Source organism: Pteropus vampyrus, unplaced genomic scaffold (genome assembly GCF_000151845.1).
Source record: "Pteropus vampyrus isolate Shadow unplaced genomic scaffold, Pvam_2.0 Scaffold55, whole genome shotgun sequence".
NCBI lineage: Eukaryota > Metazoa > Chordata > Mammalia > Chiroptera > Pteropodidae > Pteropus > Pteropus vampyrus.
In genome coordinates this window covers 2,251,926-2,276,438 of record NW_011888836.1, presented here as the reverse complement: position 1 = coordinate 2,276,438, position 24,513 = coordinate 2,251,926, and the positions used below count along the sequence as shown (strand labels likewise).

The following is a 24,513-nucleotide window of genomic DNA, read 5'->3' as shown; positions in this document are numbered from 1 at the left end:
ATATTTAATCACTTGTCCTAGCAGCATTAATGAATTGTTTGTCTTTTGTCACTGATCATTAATGTCTTCTATGTCACATATACATGAGTCTTTTCTGAACTATCTATTCTTTTAGTTTATCTTTATTTTTCTCTCTTTTCTCTTATTGGTTAATTTATTTACAATAGCATGTGGCTCAATTTACTATAACTTTAAAATAAATTTTATATTTGTTAAGGCATATACCCTACCTACCTCTTCTTCTCCTTTATTTCTTCTCCTCTCTCCACTTTCATATCCTTACCTCCTGCTCTTTTTGATTTCCTTGGCCGTTCTTGGGATTTTGCTGTTTTGTGTAAATTTAAGTATCAGTTTAAATGCCACCAAAATCTCTACTGGAATTTGAATTGGCATGGCCTTGAGTCCATAGATCCACTGTTTTTCACTAATATTGTATAATTTTGAGCCTTCTATCTATGAACATGATTTATGTCTCCACTTATGCATGCCTTCTTTGATATATTTCAATAGTGATATTTTTATGTCTACAGGCTGTACACAATTTGTTGCATTTATCTGTTGGGTTTATTCTTAGGTAGGCACTTTTTTATTGCTATTATAAATAACATTTTTGGTAATTGCCTATTCTGTTCCTAGAATGTAGAAAGCAGGTTGCCGTTTTTAAAAAAATCATATGCCAACTTGTTATGTTCTTATTTCTGATAATTTTTAGATTTTTTTAGGTTATTTATGGAGACAGTGATGTCAGGAGTAAGATTAGAATTATTAATTCTTTCAGCTCTTTAAAAATATCTTTCCATTGTTTTCTGATATCCATGTATGTGTTCACTTTCAGCCTGAGTTAAACTTCAGGGAAACAGCAACACATTTGGAACTCAAATGACTTCAAACATTGGATGGTCAAATAAATATTCAATATTAAAAACTATTATAAAATGGTTAAAAATAAAATGTGAAATCACAAAAATGAATAACAATTACCTGTTAAGAAATTAATAAAAAGAATTGTAAAAGAACCAAATATGACGTTGAGAAGTGAAAAATATTATTGAATTTAAAACTTTATTGAATGGATAGATCCAATTAAACTCGATGGCCCAAATTAAGTTTGCTTTACTCCAGAGAGGATTTAGGACTGTAGAACCTGGGATGACTATTGACTTGAGATCACTTTCATCTTGTTCCAGGGAACCTGACTTATTAATCAGCAGTCTCAGATAAAATTTCTCCACTTTAACAGAGGCTCAAGAACTAGTACTAGCCACAGGCATTTGCCCCTAAGGCAGTCTGTGTGCTCATTGCTTATTTTTACTGACACCCTTTTAACAATTGTGTACCCAACGCTAGAGTGAAACTGTCTTATGCTGGTCCAGTTATAATGCCATGTAATTTCTTCTCAGTAAATCTAGTGTACTTACTGCCTGAAGCAAAAGTGTCACCATTAGTATTTTCTTTGGGAAATTTCTACCTTACTGCTTTTGCTCATTTGTCTGTTGAGTGCTTATTGCTTCTAGATTTATATACATACATACGTATATATGTATAGGAGAATAATTATTTGTTGTATATGTCGTAAATATTTTTCTCTTAATCTTTAATGTGTAACTTTATTTTCAGTGTCTTTTGTTATATGAAGATTTTTAAGTCACAATATTAGATTTATCACTTTTTCTATATGGCTTTTGAATTTTACCTTATTCTAAGAAATCCTTCCCTATTCTGAGCTCATAATGATGTGATTCTATATTTTCTTTCAAGATATCTATACACGTACACCTCATATATGCACACATACTTTTTCATCTTCAGTAATTCTTGATTTTATCTTTGTAAATGTCTGAAGCAGAAATTAACTTTTTCCCAATTGGATTGCTCATCTCAAAAGTAGTTACTGAAGAATTCATCATTCTTACCTTTCCGATTTGAAATGCCACTTGTATCTTATAGTAAATTCTCATTTATACAAGGCTGCATTTCTAGGATTTATTTTAATGCTGTGTCTTTGTTTTATTTCTGTATTAATATTTTTATGTTCTCAATTATACCTTCATTATTTGTTTTCATATCTGACAGTGTTTTTTAAATTCCTTTTTTATCAAAGGTGTCTTGATTTGACTTGTTATTTTTCTATAGCATGTGGATTTTAGAAATGGCAGAGCAATTCTGTGAAAATTTTGCATTGAGCTTATGTGATTATGTTAATTTGGGAAAGAATGGACTACTTTATGGTGTGAAACATCTTGAACCATAATTATAGTTGTTAGAATTAAGTAAGGTTGTAGATAACAGATAAACTGAAAAACAGTAGCATGAGAAAGATTACTTGATATTCAGGAAAACCGAAAGTAGGCAGACCATTACAGCTATAATGGGTTCATGGTTTTAGGGACCTGGACTCCTTGTTTGCTTTCTTTCTGTTCTTCAAACACACTAATCATGTTCCCACTGTACATTTTTTAGTAGTGCTATTCCCTGGGCTCTCTGTCCCCTAGTCTTCATATGGCTTGGTCCTTCTTAATTCAGTCTAGAAGTTTGAGTTATCTTTTTAGAGAGTCTTTGCTTGGCCAATCAATGGAAAGTGGCTTCTTCAATCACATCCACTGTCTTAAAGCACTTATCTAAAATTATCCTTATTCATTTGTTTAGTTTTCCTGGTGTTTCCTATTTTTTGAATCTCTCTGAGAATTTATAATAACTTTGGTTTACTGTTGTATAATGTTTAGAACAATACCTAATTCATAATAGACATTTTGTTGAAATAATGAATTTTGAAAAAGAGAATAGGAGTACCTATAATCTTAATTATTTTTTAAGATATCTTTTGTTTTTGCACTAAGATACAGTTTTTAATTTTGTATAATACTTTTTAGTAATTCGAGTCATACATGGTTTTATGCATATCTTTTAATGATGTCTTTTTTTAATTTGCTTTCTTGGATATTAATATCAATATCACTTCAGTTATTGTTGAAATGAAGCTTAAAATAGACCCTTGATATTAACTCTTGGTAAATAATAAGTATTAGCATATGGCATTAGATTTTGTCTTGACTTAACTGGATGAGGTTTAGTAGCAGGTAGTATCTGCCTACTTTTTCAAAACTACCTGTTTAACCAAAAAAAAAAAAAATTGTTATTCGGGACTTCCCACTAAGAAAATTATATTTTCTAATCTGCTTGTCAGTATACTTGGGATGAGTAAAGAAAGCTATATAGTTTTTAACCACCAGAGAGTGCCAGAGATTCATGTTTATTCTTCATATTTCAGAATCAGAAGTGTCAAATATTATAGTACTTCTGCATGTTTGTATAGTTAGCCCTACTTAAACTGATTGGCTATTTGATGATGATAAGGAATTATTGTCATTTTTTTTGAAGATGTGATAAGGCTTTATAGTTTTTTTTAAGAGTCCTTATATTTTAGAGAGAAATAATAAAATATATATGAATAATATATATTACTTCCGTTAGTAAAGATATTTTAACAGCTAGGAGTTTAGTGTGATTAAAATTTTTTTCTTTAAAAGCCGCTTTTAGAAAATAAAAAAATATATAGAATAAGGTTACATGCTATTTTCATAGATAATATTATTCCACCAACTTTAATGTCCATTTTTTCATATTGCAGGAATCAGATTCTCTAGTGTTGATTAAATGTATTCTACCTTGCTTCTTATGTAATTCATTACTTTGATATTTATTTACTGAGTCTATTTGTCCTTATATGTACAAGTGTATCAATAATACATATTGATTATAAAATATATGATGTAATATATGTGGTTAAATCATTCCAAAGCAGGGACTTAAAGAGAAAACAGTCTCTGGTGACAAAAAACACTCTCACCTTGTAAAGACAAAGGAGAGACAGGAAGAAGCATCCATGTGAGCTGTGCCCAGATTAACTCTAAACCTAGAGTTAAAATTCATCAAAAAAGTCTTCTTGGTAGAGTTGCCTTATGCTAAATCTTGTTAGAAAATAAGTTCTTAAACATTTCTTACAGAGAAATTACAGGAATGAAAATTGGGAGATGAGATTGTGACATCTTTCAAAGTTATTAGCCAGATTTTATCATAGTAAATGTTATTTAGGAAAAAAATGTGTTGCACTTCCATGAAGAATGAGCTGGGAAGGAGAAACGGTGGTAGATACACCATAAAGCAAATGTTGAAGTTAGGTGGACAAGAGACAGGGCATATCTTTTTTATGTCATGGGCATCTTCAAGAAGGCTCAAAGCCAAGAGGCAATGATAGTGCTGTGGTATGATTTATAGTAAAAATTTCTTAACAGGCTTAATCATTCATTTAAGAATATATAAATATAGGAAAGGGATACTAGGTACTTTTGAAACAGTTTATAAATATTTACTAGTATTATATAGATCAATTTCAGAATTACCCAGGGAACTTGTTAAAATCCTTGACTGTGAGGCTCATCCAGAATGAAATCTCTGGAGACTGGACCTGGGCAAAAATTTGTATTTTTACAATCGTATTTCTTGATAGTCAATATAGGTTTAGTACTGTAAGTATAGACCATCAGGTCTCAAAATGTGGTCTATAGAAAATTTTGAAACTGAGATTCTTTCAGGGAGTTTTCAGGCCAAAAAATTTTTCATAATAATATCATGGTTTTTTTGCCCTTTTCAGTATATTATTTGCTTTGATGGTTTAAAAGCCATGATAGTAAAACAGCTGGCACCTTAACATTGACCAACACAGGGTCACCAAGCCATACTTTTAGCCATTTATTCTTTACTCTCACACATTCACAGTAAACAAAAAGAAAAGCAGCTAGTTTTTTAAAAATGTTTTTAATGAAGCAGTACACATTATTTCATGAAGTCTCTATCCTTCAGTACACACCTTTTTAATATTCTGTATGACAAAATGGGAAGTTTGTGTAAGCTCTTAAAGCTCTCCCCAGCATGCCAAAGTATCATGGTTGCCTCAAGTACTTGTGCTTATGTTGCAGTTGTGAGCTGAACCACTTTTTTCATGGAGCACCATTTTTACTTGAAAGAACAAAGAACAACTGACAAACTATGGTTACTTAAACTTGGGAATTTGACAAGCATTTTCTTGAAAATAAAAAAGTGAGTCTGTTACTTCAGAGAAAACAACAGACAATATTTTTTGCCAGTGATAAGGTTTGAGCTTTTCAAGAAAAATAAAATTTGGAAAAGTCGTATTTATTACCGTGAGCTTAACAACTTCCCAAACTTAGACTTTCTTATTAGATTGGTGCAGATATTAACCTGTGAGTTTAGATTCACATGTATAATGAGTCTAAATTTGGAAGATCTGTATAACTCGGTGAACCAATATTTTCCGCATTACCAACACATGATGTTACAAAACCATGCATCAATAAAAGATCCATCCAATATGAAGAGGACCAATGGATTTTTAAAGAGATTTGCAAAAGTAGAAAACATTGCCATTCTTCTAATTATGTTTTAGTTTTGGTATTGTTAGTTTTCATAAGAATGGTATTTATGTTAGCATGTAATTGTTTTGTTAGTTTTCAATGAATAAATACTCATTTTTTGTTTCTAATATAGTTTTTATTCAAAATCACATAATAGATACAGTTTTCACCTCCCTTTTGCAGATAAAGGGATCGATGAATAGAGGTAGGAAGAAACTTGTTCACGATTATTCTTTTAAAAATTGTCAGAACAGGGACTGAAACTTGATCTCTTTAACTGTAGAATTGGTACTCTTAATTTTGTTATCAGTATTTTTCCTAGCCTGTGTAGTCTAACACAGTCACCTAAGTGTGTTAGTTAAAAATTCCAGGTTTCTGGTCTCCATCATAGACCCACTGAATGAGAATTGTGGGTGCTGTGTGTGTGTGTATTTGATTGTGAGATATACTTTTAAGTGGTTCCTAAAAATCACAAAAGTTTGAGAAATGCTGCAATATACTGTGTTGCATTTGAGTTAATAATACGAAAGACAAAAAGACTTTCCCATGAGAAAAATAACTTTAAAATAGGCATAGAGCTGGAGGAATAAACAGGGTGTTGTGTGAGTTTACATACTGGCTGGGGTAAAGTAGAGGTTATACCCGAGAATGGTAAAAAATATATATATATATTGAAGCCGAACTTCTTTACCAGAGATTAGTAATCTAAGGGAACAACTTGATCTTTTAAGAATAAATTTTTTTGTATATATTTTTTTAGAGCAACTTACTTATTTGACTAGGTAATACATATATGCATACAACTCAAAAGGTACAAAAGGATATACACTGGGAAAATAAGGTTCTCCCTTGCTTCTTTTTCCCTCTGCTATCTAGCCAGGCTCATCTTATAGCCAGCCACTGTTAGCAATTGATTTTGTATCTTTCTAGATAAAACCTTTTCAACACAGATAGTAGTATACAATTCATATGTTTTACATTTTGGTTTTTACAACTTAGTAGTAATTAATCTTGGAGATTATACTAAGTCAGTATATATTCATTGTGATTTGGTATTTTTTACAATTACATAATGACGGGCATTAGGTTGTTTCCAGTGTTTTGTACAAGGAAAACAAAGCTGCAATTACTATCATTTCACATCATTTCTAGGAAGAGCAGCTTATTCATTTTAAATTGTCAGATAATGTCAAACAGCATTCCATGGAGATCGCGTTAACGAATTATACTCTGACCAACAATGCTTAAGGTAGTATATTTTCACATGTGCTAGTAAACTTGAAAAAATTTGCCAATCTAACAGGTGAAAAATCATATCTTACATTTCTCTTATGAGTGGGGTAGAACATCATATATTTGAGTCATTTTAAATTTTCTGTTAACTGAAGATTCTTATGCTTTGCCTATTTTTCCATTGGATTGTTGGCCTTTTCCCTAGATATTTGTAAGTGCTCTTTATAAAGATAATTTTTCCACAGTATGGATTATTTTATTCAATCCTCTCTCTAAGATATGGGGACTATAACGTCCCCGACTTAACTGAAGACGCGGGTCTAGAGAGATTAATCGATTTGTTTTATTTCACATAAATACTAAGTGACAGAGTCTAGATTCCATAGTAGGCATTTTGACTCCACCTTTATCATTTTTACTTGCATTCTTCTGCTTGCCAATACATTGTAATAGATAAACAGCACACTGTTCTGAACATAAAGAAATTTCTCAACTATTTAAGTACCATTTATACACTACTCTGAGGAATGATATACATAAACATGATTAATATCAATAAAATTATTCTGGTTGGAGTTTATGTGGGTTGTTAGAGTAGAAGACAGAGTAAGACCCATCATAACGGAGACAAAACGTGTTCTCAGCAGTTCAGAAGGTTTAGCAATTGGACAAATACTTTAAAAGTATAAACACAAACTAAACCAGCATTTCTAAAGTAGGCATTTGAGGTAGGCCTGGCTATGGATAAGGCTTTGACAGCTCAAAGATAATAAAGCAAGAGTTGTTGAAGACTATAACAGGAAGGGAATAAATAGCCTGAGCAAAGGCCAGAATCAGTAGGAGCTATTCAATAGTGAATAGTGAGAGAGGGAGGACTAAGCTAAGGTCATTATCTGGAAGGCCTTGAATATCAGGTTGAGTTCGTGGGAACATGGAAGATTTTGAATAGGAAAGTGATGTGATTCACTCTTCTTTAGAAGAATTAGTAGTTGGGTGATATTATAGATCTTAAGAGGCAGGCACAAACTGGTTAACTTTATCAAAAGCTAAAAAATTTCATCAGTTTCAGAAGCCAGAATACAAGGCATTAATGATAATTAGGTAATACTTCTTTACTTTTTGTATAGTACCCTATTACACCCCACAGAATCTAAGTTGGAAGCCTTTTTCTACTGAGGCACTATTAAATTTCTTTTTTGTATGTCTTTAAAAATAAAACATTGTTTTTAACAGAGCCTTCATCAAAAGGCAAGCACCACATTAGACCAGAAAACTTGAAGACGTGATTCGGAGGTTCTCACTTTCTTTTCTTTTAAAATTAAAATCGAACCACAATCACAAATAAGCCTCAACATCAAAGCCTTTATTACTGTCTTAGCCTTATTGATACTGCTGTTACAACACTGTGTTGTTTTTGCTTTCCTCCAGTCTGTCTACTTTCTTGGAGGAAGTTTAAAATGGCTTGGGTACTGTTTATTGTGGCACCTTTTCCTCTTTTCTCAAGAGGGGTCTTCCTCTACTCCTGCTGCCCTCTGTAACCATAGCAACTGGCAGCTCTACTAGAGGGAGTTGTGTTCAGCTTGGGGCCAGATAGGCAGAGGGAAGATAGGCAAGAACAGATCTTATTGGGTGGTTAGTTCTCTGCTTATTTGCAGATGAGAGCTGCAAGAAGATTCTAAAAAAACATGGGACTGTCTCCTCATTGATGAATTCTATTCCATTCTAGTACTATGCTAGGAACTGGTAGTAAGTAGGCCTGGTATTGCTCTCTGCAGCCTATGTGTGAAATCTTAACAGGGACTATGCAGGAACCCTCCTGTGAATGCAAGGGGCAGTTTGCAGGGCCTGTGTACCCTGACACACATCTGAAATTATAAACATTCAATGTTACGTGCATGTGTATAAAGGCCATGTGTCTATAACTTAAATGATTCTGATTTTATTTTTAAGGGAAGGATGAGGTTATATGTCTAAACTTCATCTTATTTTCTATCTCCAGTTTTCTTGCTCTAAATGTTTACTTATTTTTTTAATATCACTAATCATTTTGATTAGGTAATCCACGTACATAGTACAAAATTCAAAAGGTAGAAAGGAGTATAATATGGTATAAGCCTTATTCCTATCTCTCCTTCTCTATTTCACTTTCCCAAGGGGAATTTCTCATGTATCTTTCCATGTGTGTATGTGTGTTGTGTAATTTTTTTAAGGTACTGTGTATTCTGCACATTGTTTTTCTTTTTTTTCCCTTCACTTTACAGTAAACTTTGGCGATTGTTCTGAATCAGGTCAAAGAGAGCTGTCTCGTTCTTTGGAGTGGCTGAGGGAGACCTTAGGAAGCACCTACTCTAAGTTAATTGGTTTTTCAGGGGAAGAAGAATTTGAGGCTCAGATATATTAAGTAACTGGTTAGGATTCTGTTTTGGAGTGAACTGACTTTTCATTGATGTGTACTTGGTCATTTTTTTTAAATAGACTTTGTTTATTAGAGCAGTTTTAGGTTCACAGTAAAATCAAATGTAGAGAATTCCCTCTCCTTCCACCATAGTCACAACCTTCCTCATTATCAACATCTACAATCCGAGTGATCTATTTGTTATAATTGATGAACTTACACTGATGCATCATTATCACTCAAAGTCCATAATTTATATTACGATTCACTCATAGTGTTGTACCTTCTATGGGTTTTGACAAATGTATAATGACATGTATCTACCATTATAGTATCACACAGAGTGGTTCCACTGCCCTAAAAATACTCTGGGCTCTACCTATTCATCCCTTCCTTCCTCCCCTTTAACTCCTTGGCAGCCACTGTCTCTGTAGTTTTGCCTTTTCCAGAGTATCATATAGTTGAAATTACCATTATTTACCCTTTCAAATTGGCTTCCTTCACTTAGTAATGTGCATTTGTTGCCTCCATGCCTTTTCATGGTGTGATAGCTCAAATTTTTTTAGCGCTGATTCGTATTTATTTGTTTGGGTGTACCACAGTTTATCCATTTACTTACTGAAGGACATCTTGGTTGTTTCAACATTTTGGCAGTTAACGAGTGAGCTGCTACAAACATTCATGCACAAGTTTTTATGTGGAAGTAAATATTCAGCTCTTTTAGGTAAATACCAAGGAGTGCAAGTGCTGAATCGTATGGTAAGAGTACATTTAGTTTTATAATAAACTGCCAAACTGTCTTTCAAAGTGGCTATACCATTTTGCCTTCCCACCAGCAACGAATGAAAATTACTATTGCTCCACATCCTCACCAGCATTTGGTGTTGTCAGTGTTCAGAATTTTGGCCAATTAATAGGTGCGTAGTGTTATCTCATTTTAATTTGCATTTCTCTGATGACATAAGATGTGGATCCTTTTTTCATATGCTTATTGGCATCTATATATCTACATTCTTTGTTGAGGTTTCTGTTCAGGTTTTTGGCCTGGTTTTTAATTAGGTTGTTTGTTTTCTTACTGTTGGGTTTTAAGAATTCTTTGTATATTTTGAATAATAGTCCTTTATCAGATGTGTTTCTTGCAAATATTTTCTCCCAGTCTGTGGCTTGTCTTTTCATTCTCTTGATACTTGGTTTTTTAAAAATACTTGTTATTCACACCTCTTAAAATACTTTTTCACTCAGATCTTGGTTCATCTTTATACACTTAGACTTTAGGTGTATAGATGTTTCTGGACATATTATTTTATTTACATAGATGGCAAATTGATTTTTAGACCCATTCTCAGCCTCTCATACTTCTGACAATACGTCTGTGACATTTGATAAGGTGGAGTCCAACCATATTCATATAGTTTCTTTATATTGAATATTTCATTTGTTGGTTTGAGATATTAATTGCTTTACTTTTTTCTTTTTGCCATTGCAAAAACATACCTTTTAATGTTGAACTTTTAAATATACTGTTTTGATTATAAGACCATTTTTTTCTTTACTTTCAACTGCTATGTCTATCACTTTACTTTCTTTAGTTTACATCTCATATACGTTTTAAGTAGGAACCCTTTTCTACCCCAATGTGCTGCTTTTTAAAGTTGAACACCAGAGGCCTTCATTTCTTGAGTACTTAACAATTATAATTTATTTCCTTTTTCTGTGCACAAATGCATTGTCAGAGAGGTTCATAATGTAAATCTATTGACATGAGACCACATGGTATACCATTTGGCCCATGCAATAAAGAGAAACAACATTTTTTTATATAATCATGTTTACGTAAGTTATACATTGTTGTGGACGTTATGATCAGTAATGTGCTTGTTATTATATAGGTGATAAAGGTGCCTTGAAGAAATTTTAGAATTTCTTTTCTCTCTCTCTCTCTCTTTCTCTCTTTCTCTGTCTGTCTCTCTCTGTCTGACTCTTTCTATCCTTAAACATTTATATATATACTCATCTTACTACTATAGCCATTTAGCAATTCTGTTAGATAAAAACAACTATTTAATTTTGCTGGTACAAGATAAGGAGCTCAGACATTTTACGTTTTACATGTATGTCTTTTGTAAATGTGTGTGTTTAATTTTATATGTTATATATAGGCTCTTTGCAGCCATTTGCTCAAGGATGTGGTTTAATGAATTCAATGAGTACAGATGGAGCACACCAAAAGTCTGAAACAGAAAAACAAAACTAGTTTTAACCATTTGGTTTCAGAATAGCTAGTCAATAAAGCTGCTTCTCAAGTCCCTTTGTATGGGTATGGATCTTTTATGACTAGGTAATTTCTGCTACCCCTCAGTGGAACAGTGTAGTGCACTGGGGAAATCTGAAGGGCTTTTAATCATCTTGGATGAAAACAAAGAAGTCTGTTTTCATTTCTGTGTCTTTCATTGCAAGGAATTTGTGGATAACATAGTATAGTTCCAAATCCTTCTTGGTATATCTCATTTACTAAACTGAGAGAAGGAGTTGGGCACTAGAAGACAAAGTTGCTTCTGATTTATTTTTCTGATATTAAATGTACACAGTGGTTAGAAATACTAGTTAATTTTAAAGGCTTACAGGGAAAGATAGCCATTCTTCAATTCTTTTCATTTGGATGAATTGAATAAAATTATGTCCTTATTTATAAGGAGAGATCTATAATTTTTTGCTCTCAAATCATTCATAAGCACCACCACCACCACCACCACCAAAAAGCTATATCTTTGTTTTCTTTTAGAGATGAAGATGATATCAATGATGTAACTTCCATGGCAGGAGTCAGCCTCAATGAAGAAAATGCTTGCATCTTAGCAACAAACTCTGAATTGGTTGGCACGCTCATTCAGTCATGTAAAGATGAGCCATTTCTTTTCATTGGAGCTCTACAAAAGAGAATTTTGGACATTGGTAAGTGCAAACTTATGATTATTGATCCAATGGGACTATTCATTGCATGGAAAATGTTATTAAAAGAGGTAGCTTAGCTGGAACTCTAAGGCTTACATAAGGCTCTGGAAATAAATAAGATGTCATAGTAATTACATAAAGAGATATTTTATTTTAAAACTATTAACATAAGTCATATATAACCAGTGGTTTCTGGGTTAGAAAACAAGTTAATATTTTATTCATATTTCTTAATGGGAGATGTGTATGTTTTTATATGAATATATCTCAGCCCTGAAAGTTAAACCCACCCTTTCATTAAAAGAACTGAATTAAAATATTAGGGTTCTGCAGTATGTGAAAGGAAATGAAAGAGAACATACCAGTATTATTCTGGAGCCAAACAGCTTTTCATTGTTGTTTAATACCAAACTCACAGTAATGTGAAAGGCTGCACTCTCCCTAAATTAACAGAAAAAAAGAGACAGATTGGTGAAAGATTATTGTGTGAGGTATCTCATTTCTTGTCCTGACCCTGGGCCTTACTGGAAATTAGCTTTCCTCCTTCACCCATGTCAAATTTGGGGACCAGTGCTAGTGACCTTTGAGTAAGAGCCTTTACATTTTATATCGAAGGTCTAACAAAAATGTGAAGGTTTCTGATTTTTGATATACCCATGGTATATTTAAGGACTGCAAAGTACATTACTATTACATATTTTAAGTTTTCTTTATAAACTACTCAATAAATATTTGAGTACCTACTGTATGCTATGCAAATTACTACTTTTTTATCTCTAAGTTGGGTATATATTATCTTTCTTCGATCATGAAAAGCTAGAATGTACAAGTTGTCCAAAAGGATAGGAATTCAGAAGAGCTGATTGTAAAATGTTTGCTTGTGTTTTGTTTGACTTTTCTCCCCTATCCCTTCTTCCCTCTCTCTTTCTCTCTTTTATGTTTTCTTTTTTGCATATGTATTTTGTACTGTACAAGATCTAGTTTCTTAATGTTGGAACAAGCCTAGGCACTATAACTTCCTGTGACACCTTGGGAAATTTCCTGGTATTTATTTGAACTCTTTGTAACCTGGAGCTTTGGTAGAGTAGAAGTAGATTACTTTGTCAATCCTCTCCCTTACAATTTTATTTCTAGCATGATTTAAACCTTGATTATATGATAGAAAATTTTTTAGCATTGAAAGAGCATTTTCGATCATTTAGGACGGGGATTGGCAGTTTTTCGCAAAGGGCTAGATAGTAAATATTTGCCGCTTTGTGGGCCATGTGGTCTGTGTCACAACTACTCAACTCTGCAGCTACAGTGCAAAAGCAGCATAGACTGTATGTAAATAAATAGGCAAGACTGTATTTCTATCAAATGTAATACCCTAAAAGAGACCAGATTTAGTTTGTAGACTCTGCTTTCAAGGAGAATTCTAGATCCAACTATTGTGTTTTCGTTTCTTAATGATGAAGCACGAACTAGTCATTTAATATCATGGGAAATTGCAAAACTTCTTACTTCTAAATTATCTACACTTAAAAAAAAAAATACCATAGAGTGAATGGAGTTATGTATTTCTAGGAACGTTTTCCATTTATAGTAAAATTTTATCTTTACAGAATTTTTTTAAAGGGATTTTTTTTCTACTTGAATATGTTAGAAGAGTAAACATGCCAGTGTTCTGCCTTTTTTTGCTAATTACCTAAATTACTCAGACATTCTATAAAATCACGTAAGAAGCTTGCAAGCACCAACTAGATCTCCTTGATCAGTCATGTTGATTTTGTTAAAGTGGGCGCTTTATTTAAAAGTGGAAAGTTTTCTTACGGTATTTAACTTTATAACTTTGTCATGTTTTATTGTCAGTTTTGTGAAGATCTTAGAACATTTGATTGTTCACTAAGCCCTAGAATTGTTTGCAAATCCCAGCCTTGTTTATTTCTAATATTTTAAAAATATGGTCTTTTACATAGAATGAATTATCTATTTTATACATACATATGAAATTATTTTCAGAGTTTCCCTGCAAAACACTAAATATTTGTAAATGTTCATTTTCTTTAATTTAAGCATGAATTGGCATGTCATTCCCTACCTACCCGGTGTTTAGTTGTAATTTTAATCATCGGATAGTTTTGAAATTGTACTATCCCTTCTGTAGAAGGCCCCCGCTATTTGTTTATGTTGGTTTTATTAAAGTAGATTTGACTTTGTAGTTTGTTTTCCCCTCTTGAATCTAAAATTGGCAATGAATTCAGTTTTGCTAGAAAGTAATGAACTATATTTTGAAGGTTTAGCTTTGAAGTTGGATAATTTTATATCTTCCTCTTGTCCAGTTTATTGTAGCCTGCATTATGAATTAATGTTTACTATTTATTATGGAATAGTGTCAAGAATTTATTTAAGATTTGCTGGCTTTTATTTAAGTTTATTTTTGCCATACTCATTCACACTTTGATGCATATATAAGAATACATTTTAGATGACGTGCAGAAACAGTGATATTTTTTAAATTTCTGTGTATCTGCATATATTAAAAAGAAACACAATAGCACTATTAAAAGCTTATTTAAATTAGACTACCTAATTGCCTATATCTTTAGATTTAGGTCTCTGTTGATACAGGTGGTTTCACTGAGCTGGAGAATTACTATTTAAATAGTTATAAGGTTGATTTATAAATGAACTTTTGCCTTTGGGTATGTGGTCCAAATTGTTTTCCTGAAAGTTTCATCCTAGTTAGCAAAAGGAAGAATAGAAGTTTGGTTTGTTTATGGAAGGATATATAGTGAAAGAGAAGTTATTCAAATGGATGGGTGAAATAACGAGACTTTGAACCCATTTCAACTTGTAATTTAATTACTAGGTCAATTTATCAGAATGAGTTAGTGCAAAAAATAAGCGTGATTGGAGTATAGGTATGTCTTTTAGGTGAGGCGTTAACAGAGACTGACAGTCTGAATTCATTGAAATAAATGTCATAAATTGTTAACAGTGTCAAATAGGACAAAATGTAATTTTCTATTTTTTTAATTACTAAAATTAACAGAATATGGCACTGATTTCTGCAGTTACCATTTTTCTCCCTGAACACTAGACTTGATTTGTGTTCTTATTAACTTTGTCCTATAAATGACCTTGCAAAGAGAATGATTCTAGAGGCTAAGTGAAACAATGTCTATATTTTTTGAGGCTTCAGGCTAGGTTTTATTAATATAATGTCTAAGATCTTTGAAGTTGTGACTTTACCAGGAAAATCATAATCTCCAAACCTTTATTCATAATGGGTATGACTTCCAGGGGGAACAGAATACCTGCTGTGCTAATTATTTCAATTATCAGCCTCTACTAAAACACGTAATGGATTTTCTCTGCTTCCACAGGTAAAAAGCATGACATTACGGAACTTAACTCTGATGCTGTGAACTTGATCTCCCATGCAACACAGGAGCGATTACGAGGCCTTCTAGAAAAACTGACAGCAATTGCTCAACATCGAATGACAACTTACAAGGTAAAGGAGATCATTAAAGAAGTAAGACTCTTCTCTCTCCTCTTTATCATGTTCAGGTAGTTTTGTTTCTTTGTTTTGTAAGGATTCATATTCTAAGTATATTTTGAAAGAAAATGGTTGAGACATATTTCATGTTGGTAGAAAATCAGTCTCATTCCTAATTTGCCTTATTTGGATACACTTACGTGACAAATAAAAGAGTTTATAAAGGTATCCAAAGCTTCTGTGTCAGTGTAGATTGAAACACATCTGTTCTGCCTTAGGCTTCTCCTCCTAAAGCTTTTGATTGGGAAGGATATGTTAGAATAGAATATCGGATAGTTGTGTTCTCTTCAGTGATCTGTGTTCTGCTAGTACTCACGTTCCTTTAAATAAGTTAAATGATTGCATTGAATGCTAATACTAGTGTAGTCATTATCATCATTGACTGCTTTTATAAAAAAATTAAATGCAAGAATACCCTAGTGGTGTGAAGCAGATCATTTGTCATCATAAAGATGAAAGCACTTGATTTATTTGAATTACAGTTTGGGGGAGGGAGAACGAATTTATTGGGTGATGAGGAACGAAAAAGAAAAATGACAACTTTTCTCCCCAACATCAAGAAATGTTCATAGCTAGATTTTTATAACATAGTATGTAGATAACCTTATGAGGTTTTGAGTGTGCAAGAATGGTGATTGTCAAGAATGGTGTCCTGGCCATAGGATAAAAGGAATCCAGAGCTATATCAGCTGTCACACCACTAGTAAGTTCTCTGGAGCAATCATTCTGGGTTTTTTGGGGTTTTTTTTTTTTTTTCTGTCTTTCTGCTTCATTTAGAATTTTGGAAGGGCTATTTATAGTTGCTGAGTTTCTCACTTGTATAAACCTTTGTGAGACTTTGCTGGACTGATGTAAAAATATGTGATCATCAGGAAAAACCCACCCCAATGTGTAAAAATATGTGATCATCAGGAAAAACCCACCCTTTATGTGTGTTTCTAGAACTTATCCATTCTAGGTTATCTTAATTTGTTGGCATATGATTATGCATAGTATTCTCTTATAATCCTTCTTATTTCTGTAAGGTCAGTAGTAATGATCCCACTCTCATTTTTTATTTTAGTTCCTTAAGGTATAAAGTAAGTTACTGACTTGAGATCTTTCTTTTTAAATGTAGGCATTTACTGCTGTACATTTCCTGCTGAGCACTACCTTCACTGAATTCTTTAAGTTTTGATACATTGTTTGTTTTGCTTTCATTCATCTCTAAGTATTTTCTAATCGCCCTCAAAATTGTTTTGACTGATTGTTTGAGAATATGTTGTTTAATTTCCACATTGGTTAAATTTCCAGTTTTCCTTCTATTGTTGATTTCTAGCTTCATTTCATTGTGATCAGAAGATTCTTTGTATGATTCAGTCATTTTTAATTTATTGAGGCCTGTTTTGTGGCCTTATGTTCTGTCTTGGAGAATGTTCCATGTGCACTTGAGAAGAACGTATACTCTGTTGTTGCTGGGTGGAGTGTTCACATGTCTGTTAGATCTAGTTGATTTATATAAAGTGTTAAGTTCTCTGTTTCCTTGTTGATCTTCTATCTAGATATCCTATCTATTATTAAAAGTGGGACATTGAGGACTTCAACTATCATTGTAGAACTGCCTCTTTCTCTTTTTAGTTCTGTCAAAGTTTGCTTCATATATTTGAGGGCTCCTCAGGTATTTGAGCCTTCCGTTTGAGTGCTCTGTGTGTATTTTCTTGTTATATCTTCTTTGGAATTAACTCTTTTATCAACATATAATGTTCTCGATCACTTTTAACAGTTTTGACTTAAAGTCTCTCTTGCCTGATATTAGAATAGCCACCCCTGCTTTATTTTGCTTATTGTTTGCACGGAATATCTTTTTTCATTCTTTAATTTTCAACCTACTTATGTGCTTTTATCTCATGTAGGCAGCATTAATTGGATCATGTTTTTTATCCATTCTGCCAGTCTCTACCTTTTGATTGGGGAGTTTAATCCATTTATCTTTAAAGTAATTACTGATAAGGAAGAACTATTTTACTGTTTTTCTGTATGCCTTATAGCTTTTTTTTGGTCCCTCATTTACTCTATATACTGTCTTTTTTGTTTAATTGATTTTTTTGTTGTTGTTGTATACTGTTTTGATTCTCTTCTCATTCCCTTTTGTGTATTTTTTAAAGATATTTTCTTAGCGGTTACCCTAGGAATTACAACGAATATCCTAAATTTATAATAATCTATTTTGAATTGATAACCCCTTACTTTCGGTTCAGGAATATGGAAGAATTCAGTCTTCCTTTTTGGCTTTTTACTGTAACTTTTAAAAGAGTCTTATTATTTTTTAAACCTGGATTTTCTTCTAGTCTCACCTTAGTCACCCTTGTGTTTCAGAGACACATAGTGTACTTTCCTTTACAATGGGCAGTTTCTTTACAAAATGTAACATATACAATTTAGTATGGAATGGAATTTTTCCAGGTAATATTTACTATTCTAAATGCTATCCAAAGCTCTATTGCGTATAGCCTTTAGTGACATTTTATCTGTTGTATGTCAGCAGCATATGTTCCAAGGATTTAGTTACCCCACGCAAAATGGATAGTATCTACTACCCTACCTGGAACCTCTCTGAATAACGTAGCTTAAAGCTAACACCTCCTAACCTTCTGTCTTGTACAATGCCTATCCTAATGATTTTCCCCTTCCTACCTTTCCCCACACAGTTATTCCTTAATACAGGTAATGGCGCTGTCTGAATTTGTACTTAAAGAAAGGCAGCTACTAAACAGAAATAATAATCATATAGTTATATTTGGATCTACTTCAAAATTGTGTTTTGTAGACTTTGTAATAATCTTTGTGTCACAGATTTAGCCCTGTCTTTATATTTCACTTCATTCCTTATAGAATTTATTTTCATCTGTATAGTGTGGGAAATTTTACTCTGTGAATTTTACAAAAGTGAGTACTTTGATTAAAAGCAACATCCCACCATCTTTTTCCATTTGATATCCACCTACTTCTGATAATCTTTCACCCAGTTAGATATAATTCTCTCATTAATCACAGTCCATAAAATGAGATTTCAGTAAATAAGTAGAAACTGACACATGTGGTACAAAGCTTTTGATCTTTCTGCCAGGTGTTTTCCCATTGAAGATATATTATAGTCTTCTGCATGTCAGTGGTTGTGAAGAAACTTCAATGTTTTCCAGTTGAAAGGGATTGTAGTGCTTTCTTGAGATGGGATTCACTTGGTGGTGTTAACATTTGGTCTAGGTTCTTATATTTTTCATTGCTAAACCACTCTACTCTGTGGTGCATGAAGACTTCAGTTAGGCCCACTGGGTAGACAGGAAAGAACGTCATAAGATTGGGGTTACTGTTGTTTAAATAAGGTTGGGAACTCAGAAGGAATTGGGGAAGCACTCATTTGTTTAGTTCCTGGAAGAGTAAAAGAAGAATGTTGCATTCGTTAAGCCAGAGGCTGTCAGAGCTGGGAAAAAGAGAAGGAATCTTAGCATGGGAATGAGATTGGGTCAAAGTTTAGAAAGTCTGTGCCCCTTTTTAATTTAGTGTTTGTTGTCTTTTAAAAATTAAATCCTGCCAGTAAACTCTCTCCAGTATATCTGAAGATAAATGGTAAGGATGAAGTATTTAAGAAACCACTGGTTATTATGTTTATACCTCGATGGTTGGCCTATAATGTATTCCATATTTTCTTATATTATTTAACTTTAAAAGCATTTGAGAATTCTTTTTGCATTACACATGAAATAAAATAAGTAGCACTAATACATCCTTGTTCGTTATACTATGTAATACTCTTTTGATCTAGTTAAATACCAACAATAAAAGTTTAATTTAAAAAGAATCTTGGGCATATGAAATCTCTCAGTCCCAGTTAATTGAATCAGTTATAAGCATGGGATAATACAAAAATGGGAGTGGAGCTATACCCATGATCTCCAAGCCAGGCACTGACTGTCGGACTGAATGTTTAAAAACATTTCGTTTTTCAATTATACAGTCTCCTTCAGTCCCTCTCTCTTATAGCTTGGATGTCTGAATTGCTGAGATGAGGAGATGGCAGGATGTTGTAAATATTGATTGGGAAGATTGCCCTATACACTCACTCCCTACCCCATGCACACACATATATATTAGAGTGGAAAAATAGGTGGTCATATCAGATGAAGAAAATGAAAAAATATTTAGATTGGAAAGCACTGTTTTATACTCTAGAATATCAGAATAAATGGAACAATGTTGATTTTATCATTTTATGGAACAATTAAGACAAATAATTATAATTCTCTGTTATGGCTTTCATTTATAAATGTATACTTAATTTCTTTCTGCCCAAGTTCGTAGTTTAAGAGAATCCTCGAAACAAAGTTTAGGATCTTGATGTTTGCCATCTTATTTTGTGTTGTTATTTTGATAGAAGTTATATTCACTTGACAAGGTTAGAAATAAGGGTGATAACTGTTATATTTTTCAGTGAAATGATTGTTATTGTTGTTTTTTTTTTTGTCTTTCACAGGCCTAAGATTTAATTAATCATATTAAGGTCTACTCACATGGATAGTAATTTAGCTAGAAAGATTTAGATTATAGACAAATGCTACTCTCTTTGCTTTCCATTTCCTGTTCTTAGGATCTGCTTGACTTACTAGGAAAGCTTTGAAATTTAAATACTTAATCACCTCTTAAATTTTAAGGATGGTTAAAGTTCTTTTTCTTGTTAACTTTAACAGAAAGCAAAATATTACCTCCTGAAAATTTAACTCCCTGTATATGTTGGTGTTACTGCCTTTAGTTGATTTATAACAATACCTGTTGTAGAATGCATTGCCTAAGATCGTCATAAGACTTTCTTCCTTTTTTTTTTTTTTTCAGACAAGTGAAAATTACATTCTGTCTAGTGATACCAGGTCACAGCTCAAATTTCTTGAAAAGCTGGATCAATTGGAGAAGCAGAGAAAGGATTTAGAAGAAAGAGAAATGTTACTTAAGGCAGCCAAGGTAAGTTCCTACTGATTTATAAGTGAATGTGACCTGGCAAGGAGGTCAAAACTGGCTTTATCATTGCTTGACTGTCTTTAGATTTCTCTGAAGGATTTCTTAGAATAAAATTACTGATAAAATCTCTCACAGCAGGATGGTATAGGACAGTAGCTTTCAGCTAATTTAATGAGACATACTCTTTTGTTTCCTCACTGTCAATATCTGTGTGCCTAGCATCATACCTTCCACTCTCCCAAGTAAAAAACTTTTGTAAAATTTTCATGGTGTTTTTAGGGATATGACTTGATATGTGCTAAGTTGAAGTTGAAAGAGGAAATTTTGGAAAGTGGACAGGCAAGGGTATGGGTAAGTATAAGAGTAATTAAGATTATATGGAACAAAATATGGGATGCCAGAAATGGGTTAGAGAGAGTAAAAGAGAGAACAGGTGAGGCTATTTCTTTTCTCCCTTATTTAAACATTTTTCTGGACTCTTAGTGCCAGATGGAGTGAAAGCTAATTCCATTAGAGGTTGTGTTTTGTTGCTCCACATGTCTTTGTAGGCCTAGGGCCTTTGTGCGTAGTCTTAAAGGTTGGGCATTAGTCTTATTTTGTGTTTTAAACACCTTAATTTTAATTTTTAGTGTTATTGGCAGCCTCTCCTTTTAGAGTATTTGTTTCTAATCATATGCCAATCACTTTTTAGAAACTAATTTATTTTGAAATTGTATCATACTTATAGAAAAGTTACCAGAACTATACAAAGAAATGTCATCTTCCCAGATTTCTCATTGCTTCTTCTTCACCCTTTCTAGACACACACACATATTATCATTCTTTTATTCTCCTTTCTTTCAATTCAGAGGTTTTTTTGTATATGCGTTAGGTTGTGCAACTATCATCTCCGATTAGTCTTTTTCTGTACCTTTTGAAAGCAAGTTTCAGACATGATGTCCACCACTCCTAAACATTCTAGTATATATTTGGGAAAACAAGGACATTCTTTTGTATAAACCTCCAAGTCAAGATGCGAACAATGTAACTCTACCAATCCACAGACACCATTCAGATTTTACCAGTTGTCTTAGCTCTCTGTCTCCTTTTCCTTCATGGTCCATTTCCCTTTCAGGAATATGTGTTACATTCACTTGTCCTCTCTTCAGATTCCTTCCACAGATTTTCTCAGTCTTTCTTTTTCTTTTGTGTCTTTGATAGGTTTCAAGAGAATAGACTTTACCTTCTGTAGGGTGACTCTCAGCCTTTATTCAACTGATATTTCCTCATGACTTAGATCATGCGTTCTTGGCAGGAATAGATAGAAGAGATGCTACATTCTTCTCAGCTGGTCAAAAGGCAGCCTTGTAACCTGGTTGAGTGAATGCTTACCAATTCTCTCTGTTTTACCCATTGTAATTGATGAATTTTTCGTAGGAAGGTATTCTAAGATTATATATACCAGTATATTCTATTCTCATCGAACTTCTGTGTATCAATTTTAGATAATGTCTCCCTTAATCAGCCACCTCTATGATGGTTGTCAGATGATGATTCCTTATTCTCCTATTCTCTTCTACATTTATTAGCCGTCTACCATATGGAAGAGCTTTCTTTTTTCTCTTATTCACGCTTGCATGCATTTATATCAGTATGGGCTCATGGATTTTTATTAGATTCAACAGATTGTAATCCATTACTATCATTATTTATTTTTATGTTCTAATTGCTCCTGAGCGAGAGACCCTTCCAGCTGGCACTTCTGTCCATTAGTCATGTCCCTGTCGTTTTGTGAGCATGTTCTTACTTTTTTGGCATAAGATATTTTAGGCCCAGCTTTTACTCTTCCTTTCCAGTCCTTGTATCAGCCATTTCTCCAAGGAACCCTGCATCTTTTTAATTGAGGATGATATCCAGAAACCAGGATTAGAGTATACAGTGTGCTCATTGCTAATGGGGTGTCATTAAATATAGGCCCTCTCAGTGGACAAATCTAGGAAATATATGTATGGTATGTTCATATGTACACGTGTGTATATATGCAAACATACATCTGTATTTCTTTATCTGTGTATATATATTGTAAAACCATGAGTTTATATGGATACCTCCAACTCCAATATCTTAGAGTTCTTTCTAGCCTTAAGTTTTCTATGTTTATAAATACTTTCTCCATAGTCAGAAACTTGGTTTCGTTATCCTCAATATATTTACTTATATTCTCAATTTACTTATTTGATCAATGTAACTAATCTCCCAAAGTTATGCTGATTGACTTTTCTGTCTACTACTACTGTTACCCCTGCCCTCATTTCATTGTCCACGTAATTGGCCGCCATGCCCACTGGCCATGCCTTGGTGAGCCTCCCCAGCCCCTCATCACCCTGCATTCTTGGCTACTGGTCTATACCTTCATGTTCCCCAATCCCCCACAAGGTTGTGGGGCACCACAACCATGTCACTGCAGCTTCCCACCGTCCCACTGTCTCAGTCCCCATCCTGACCTTTCCTGCAATGGGAAGGACAGCTAGGAGAGGAGAAGATACTCTTTCTTGAGCCCTCAAGTATTATAAGCAAGCACACAGCCAGTGTAATGAAGTAGTTTATTGGTATTTTATTTCCAATTACTATGCTGTAAACAAGGTCACAAACTATTAAGTACTTGTTTTGTTCTTGGATATATTATATTTGCTCTCACTCTCTCTTGGCTCTTTCTCCTCTACCAGACTTCAAAATATTGGAGTGTCCCAGGATTTACTCCTAGGCCTTCTTCTTTGTCTGCATTCCCTTGTAAATTTATATTCCTAACACAGTCTATATTATGGAACTAGACTCATATAGTAACTGCCTACTTGAAATCTCTACTCAGTTGGCCAGTAGACATTTCAAATTTAATGTGTCCAAAAGAACTCCTGATTTTCTTCCCCACTCAAAATACCTTAACTCAGTAAATGTGACACATTTATTCACCTGGTTCAAGCCAAAACAAAACAAAACAAAACAAAAAACATAGAAGTCATCTTTAACTCCTTTTTCTCTCCTGAATCTATTTTCTTCCTATTCTATTTCTAAAATGTATCCATCTTCTCTTCATCACCATTGTCACCATGTTAGCCTAAGTTATCTTTCACAGGGACTCTTATATAATGTTTTCGAATTGATCTTTTTCTTCTATAATCCATTTTTCATACTAATTTTAGGATAATGTTTTTATAACAAGCCATGTATGTCTCTGTTGTTTAAAAGCCTTCAGTGATTTCCTCTCTTTGCATTAAAATAAAACTCAAACTTCTCACCAAAGTTTTAAAGGCCTTGCATGATCTGGCACCCCCTCCCTCTCTGAGTTTGCCTCATATCACTCCCTTTACTCACTCTGCTCCAATCACACTGACTTTTCTTTGATTGTGCCAAGCTTATGCCCCGCCCCCACCATAGGATATTAGACTAATAATTAGCCATCTAAAACTGAACATTGAGTTCCCTTCCCCTAAATCTTCTCCTATCTTTTTCCTCTCAGAAAGTTGGAATTATCTTTCGAGTTTCTTAGGACAGAATCCTAAGAGTTATTCTTAATTTTTCTCTTTACTTCATACCCTATATCCAATCCATCAGTGAACCTGGTTGGCTCTACCTCTAAAATATATTTCAAATCTAATCACTTATCATCTTCTCTGCTATGACACTAGTCCAAGATGCCCTCATCTTTTTCCTAATTTTATATTCACAGTAGTTGTTTTAGAATAGTCTCCTTATTGCTCTGTGTGCCTGTGCCTCTAGTCTTGGATCCCTACAGTACAACCTCTACATAGCCAAATTGATCTTTCAAAAGTGTCATGTCAGTGGCATCTCACTCCTGTGCTCCAAACCCTCCAGTAACTTGTTCTTATAACTAGAATTGAACCCCAACTCCTTATCATGGCCTACAAGGCAACACATGGTCTTTAACCTTATCCCCTTCAACTTTTTTCTATGTTCTAACCACACAGGCT

At 33.5% G+C, this 24,513-nt stretch overlaps 1 protein-coding gene across 3 annotated transcripts in view; it reads left to right on the top strand.

Moving 5' to 3' along the window:
* The window catches only part of TAF4B (TATA-box binding protein associated factor 4b), a 113,919-nt gene that overhangs the window by 50,226 nt on the left and 39,180 nt on the right, over positions 1-24,513 (top strand). For 2 of the 3 annotated variants that reach the window (XM_011360402.2, XM_011360399.2), the window contains 3 exons: positions 11,843-12,012; positions 15,381-15,532; positions 20,423-20,548. In XM_011360402.2, coding sequence (XP_011358704.1) covers positions 11,843-12,012; positions 15,381-15,532; positions 20,423-20,548 — 448 coding nt within the window. The remainder of the gene's footprint in view (positions 1-11,842; positions 12,013-15,380; positions 15,533-20,422; positions 20,549-24,513) is intronic. The other variant, XM_011360400.2, reaches the window with a different exon arrangement.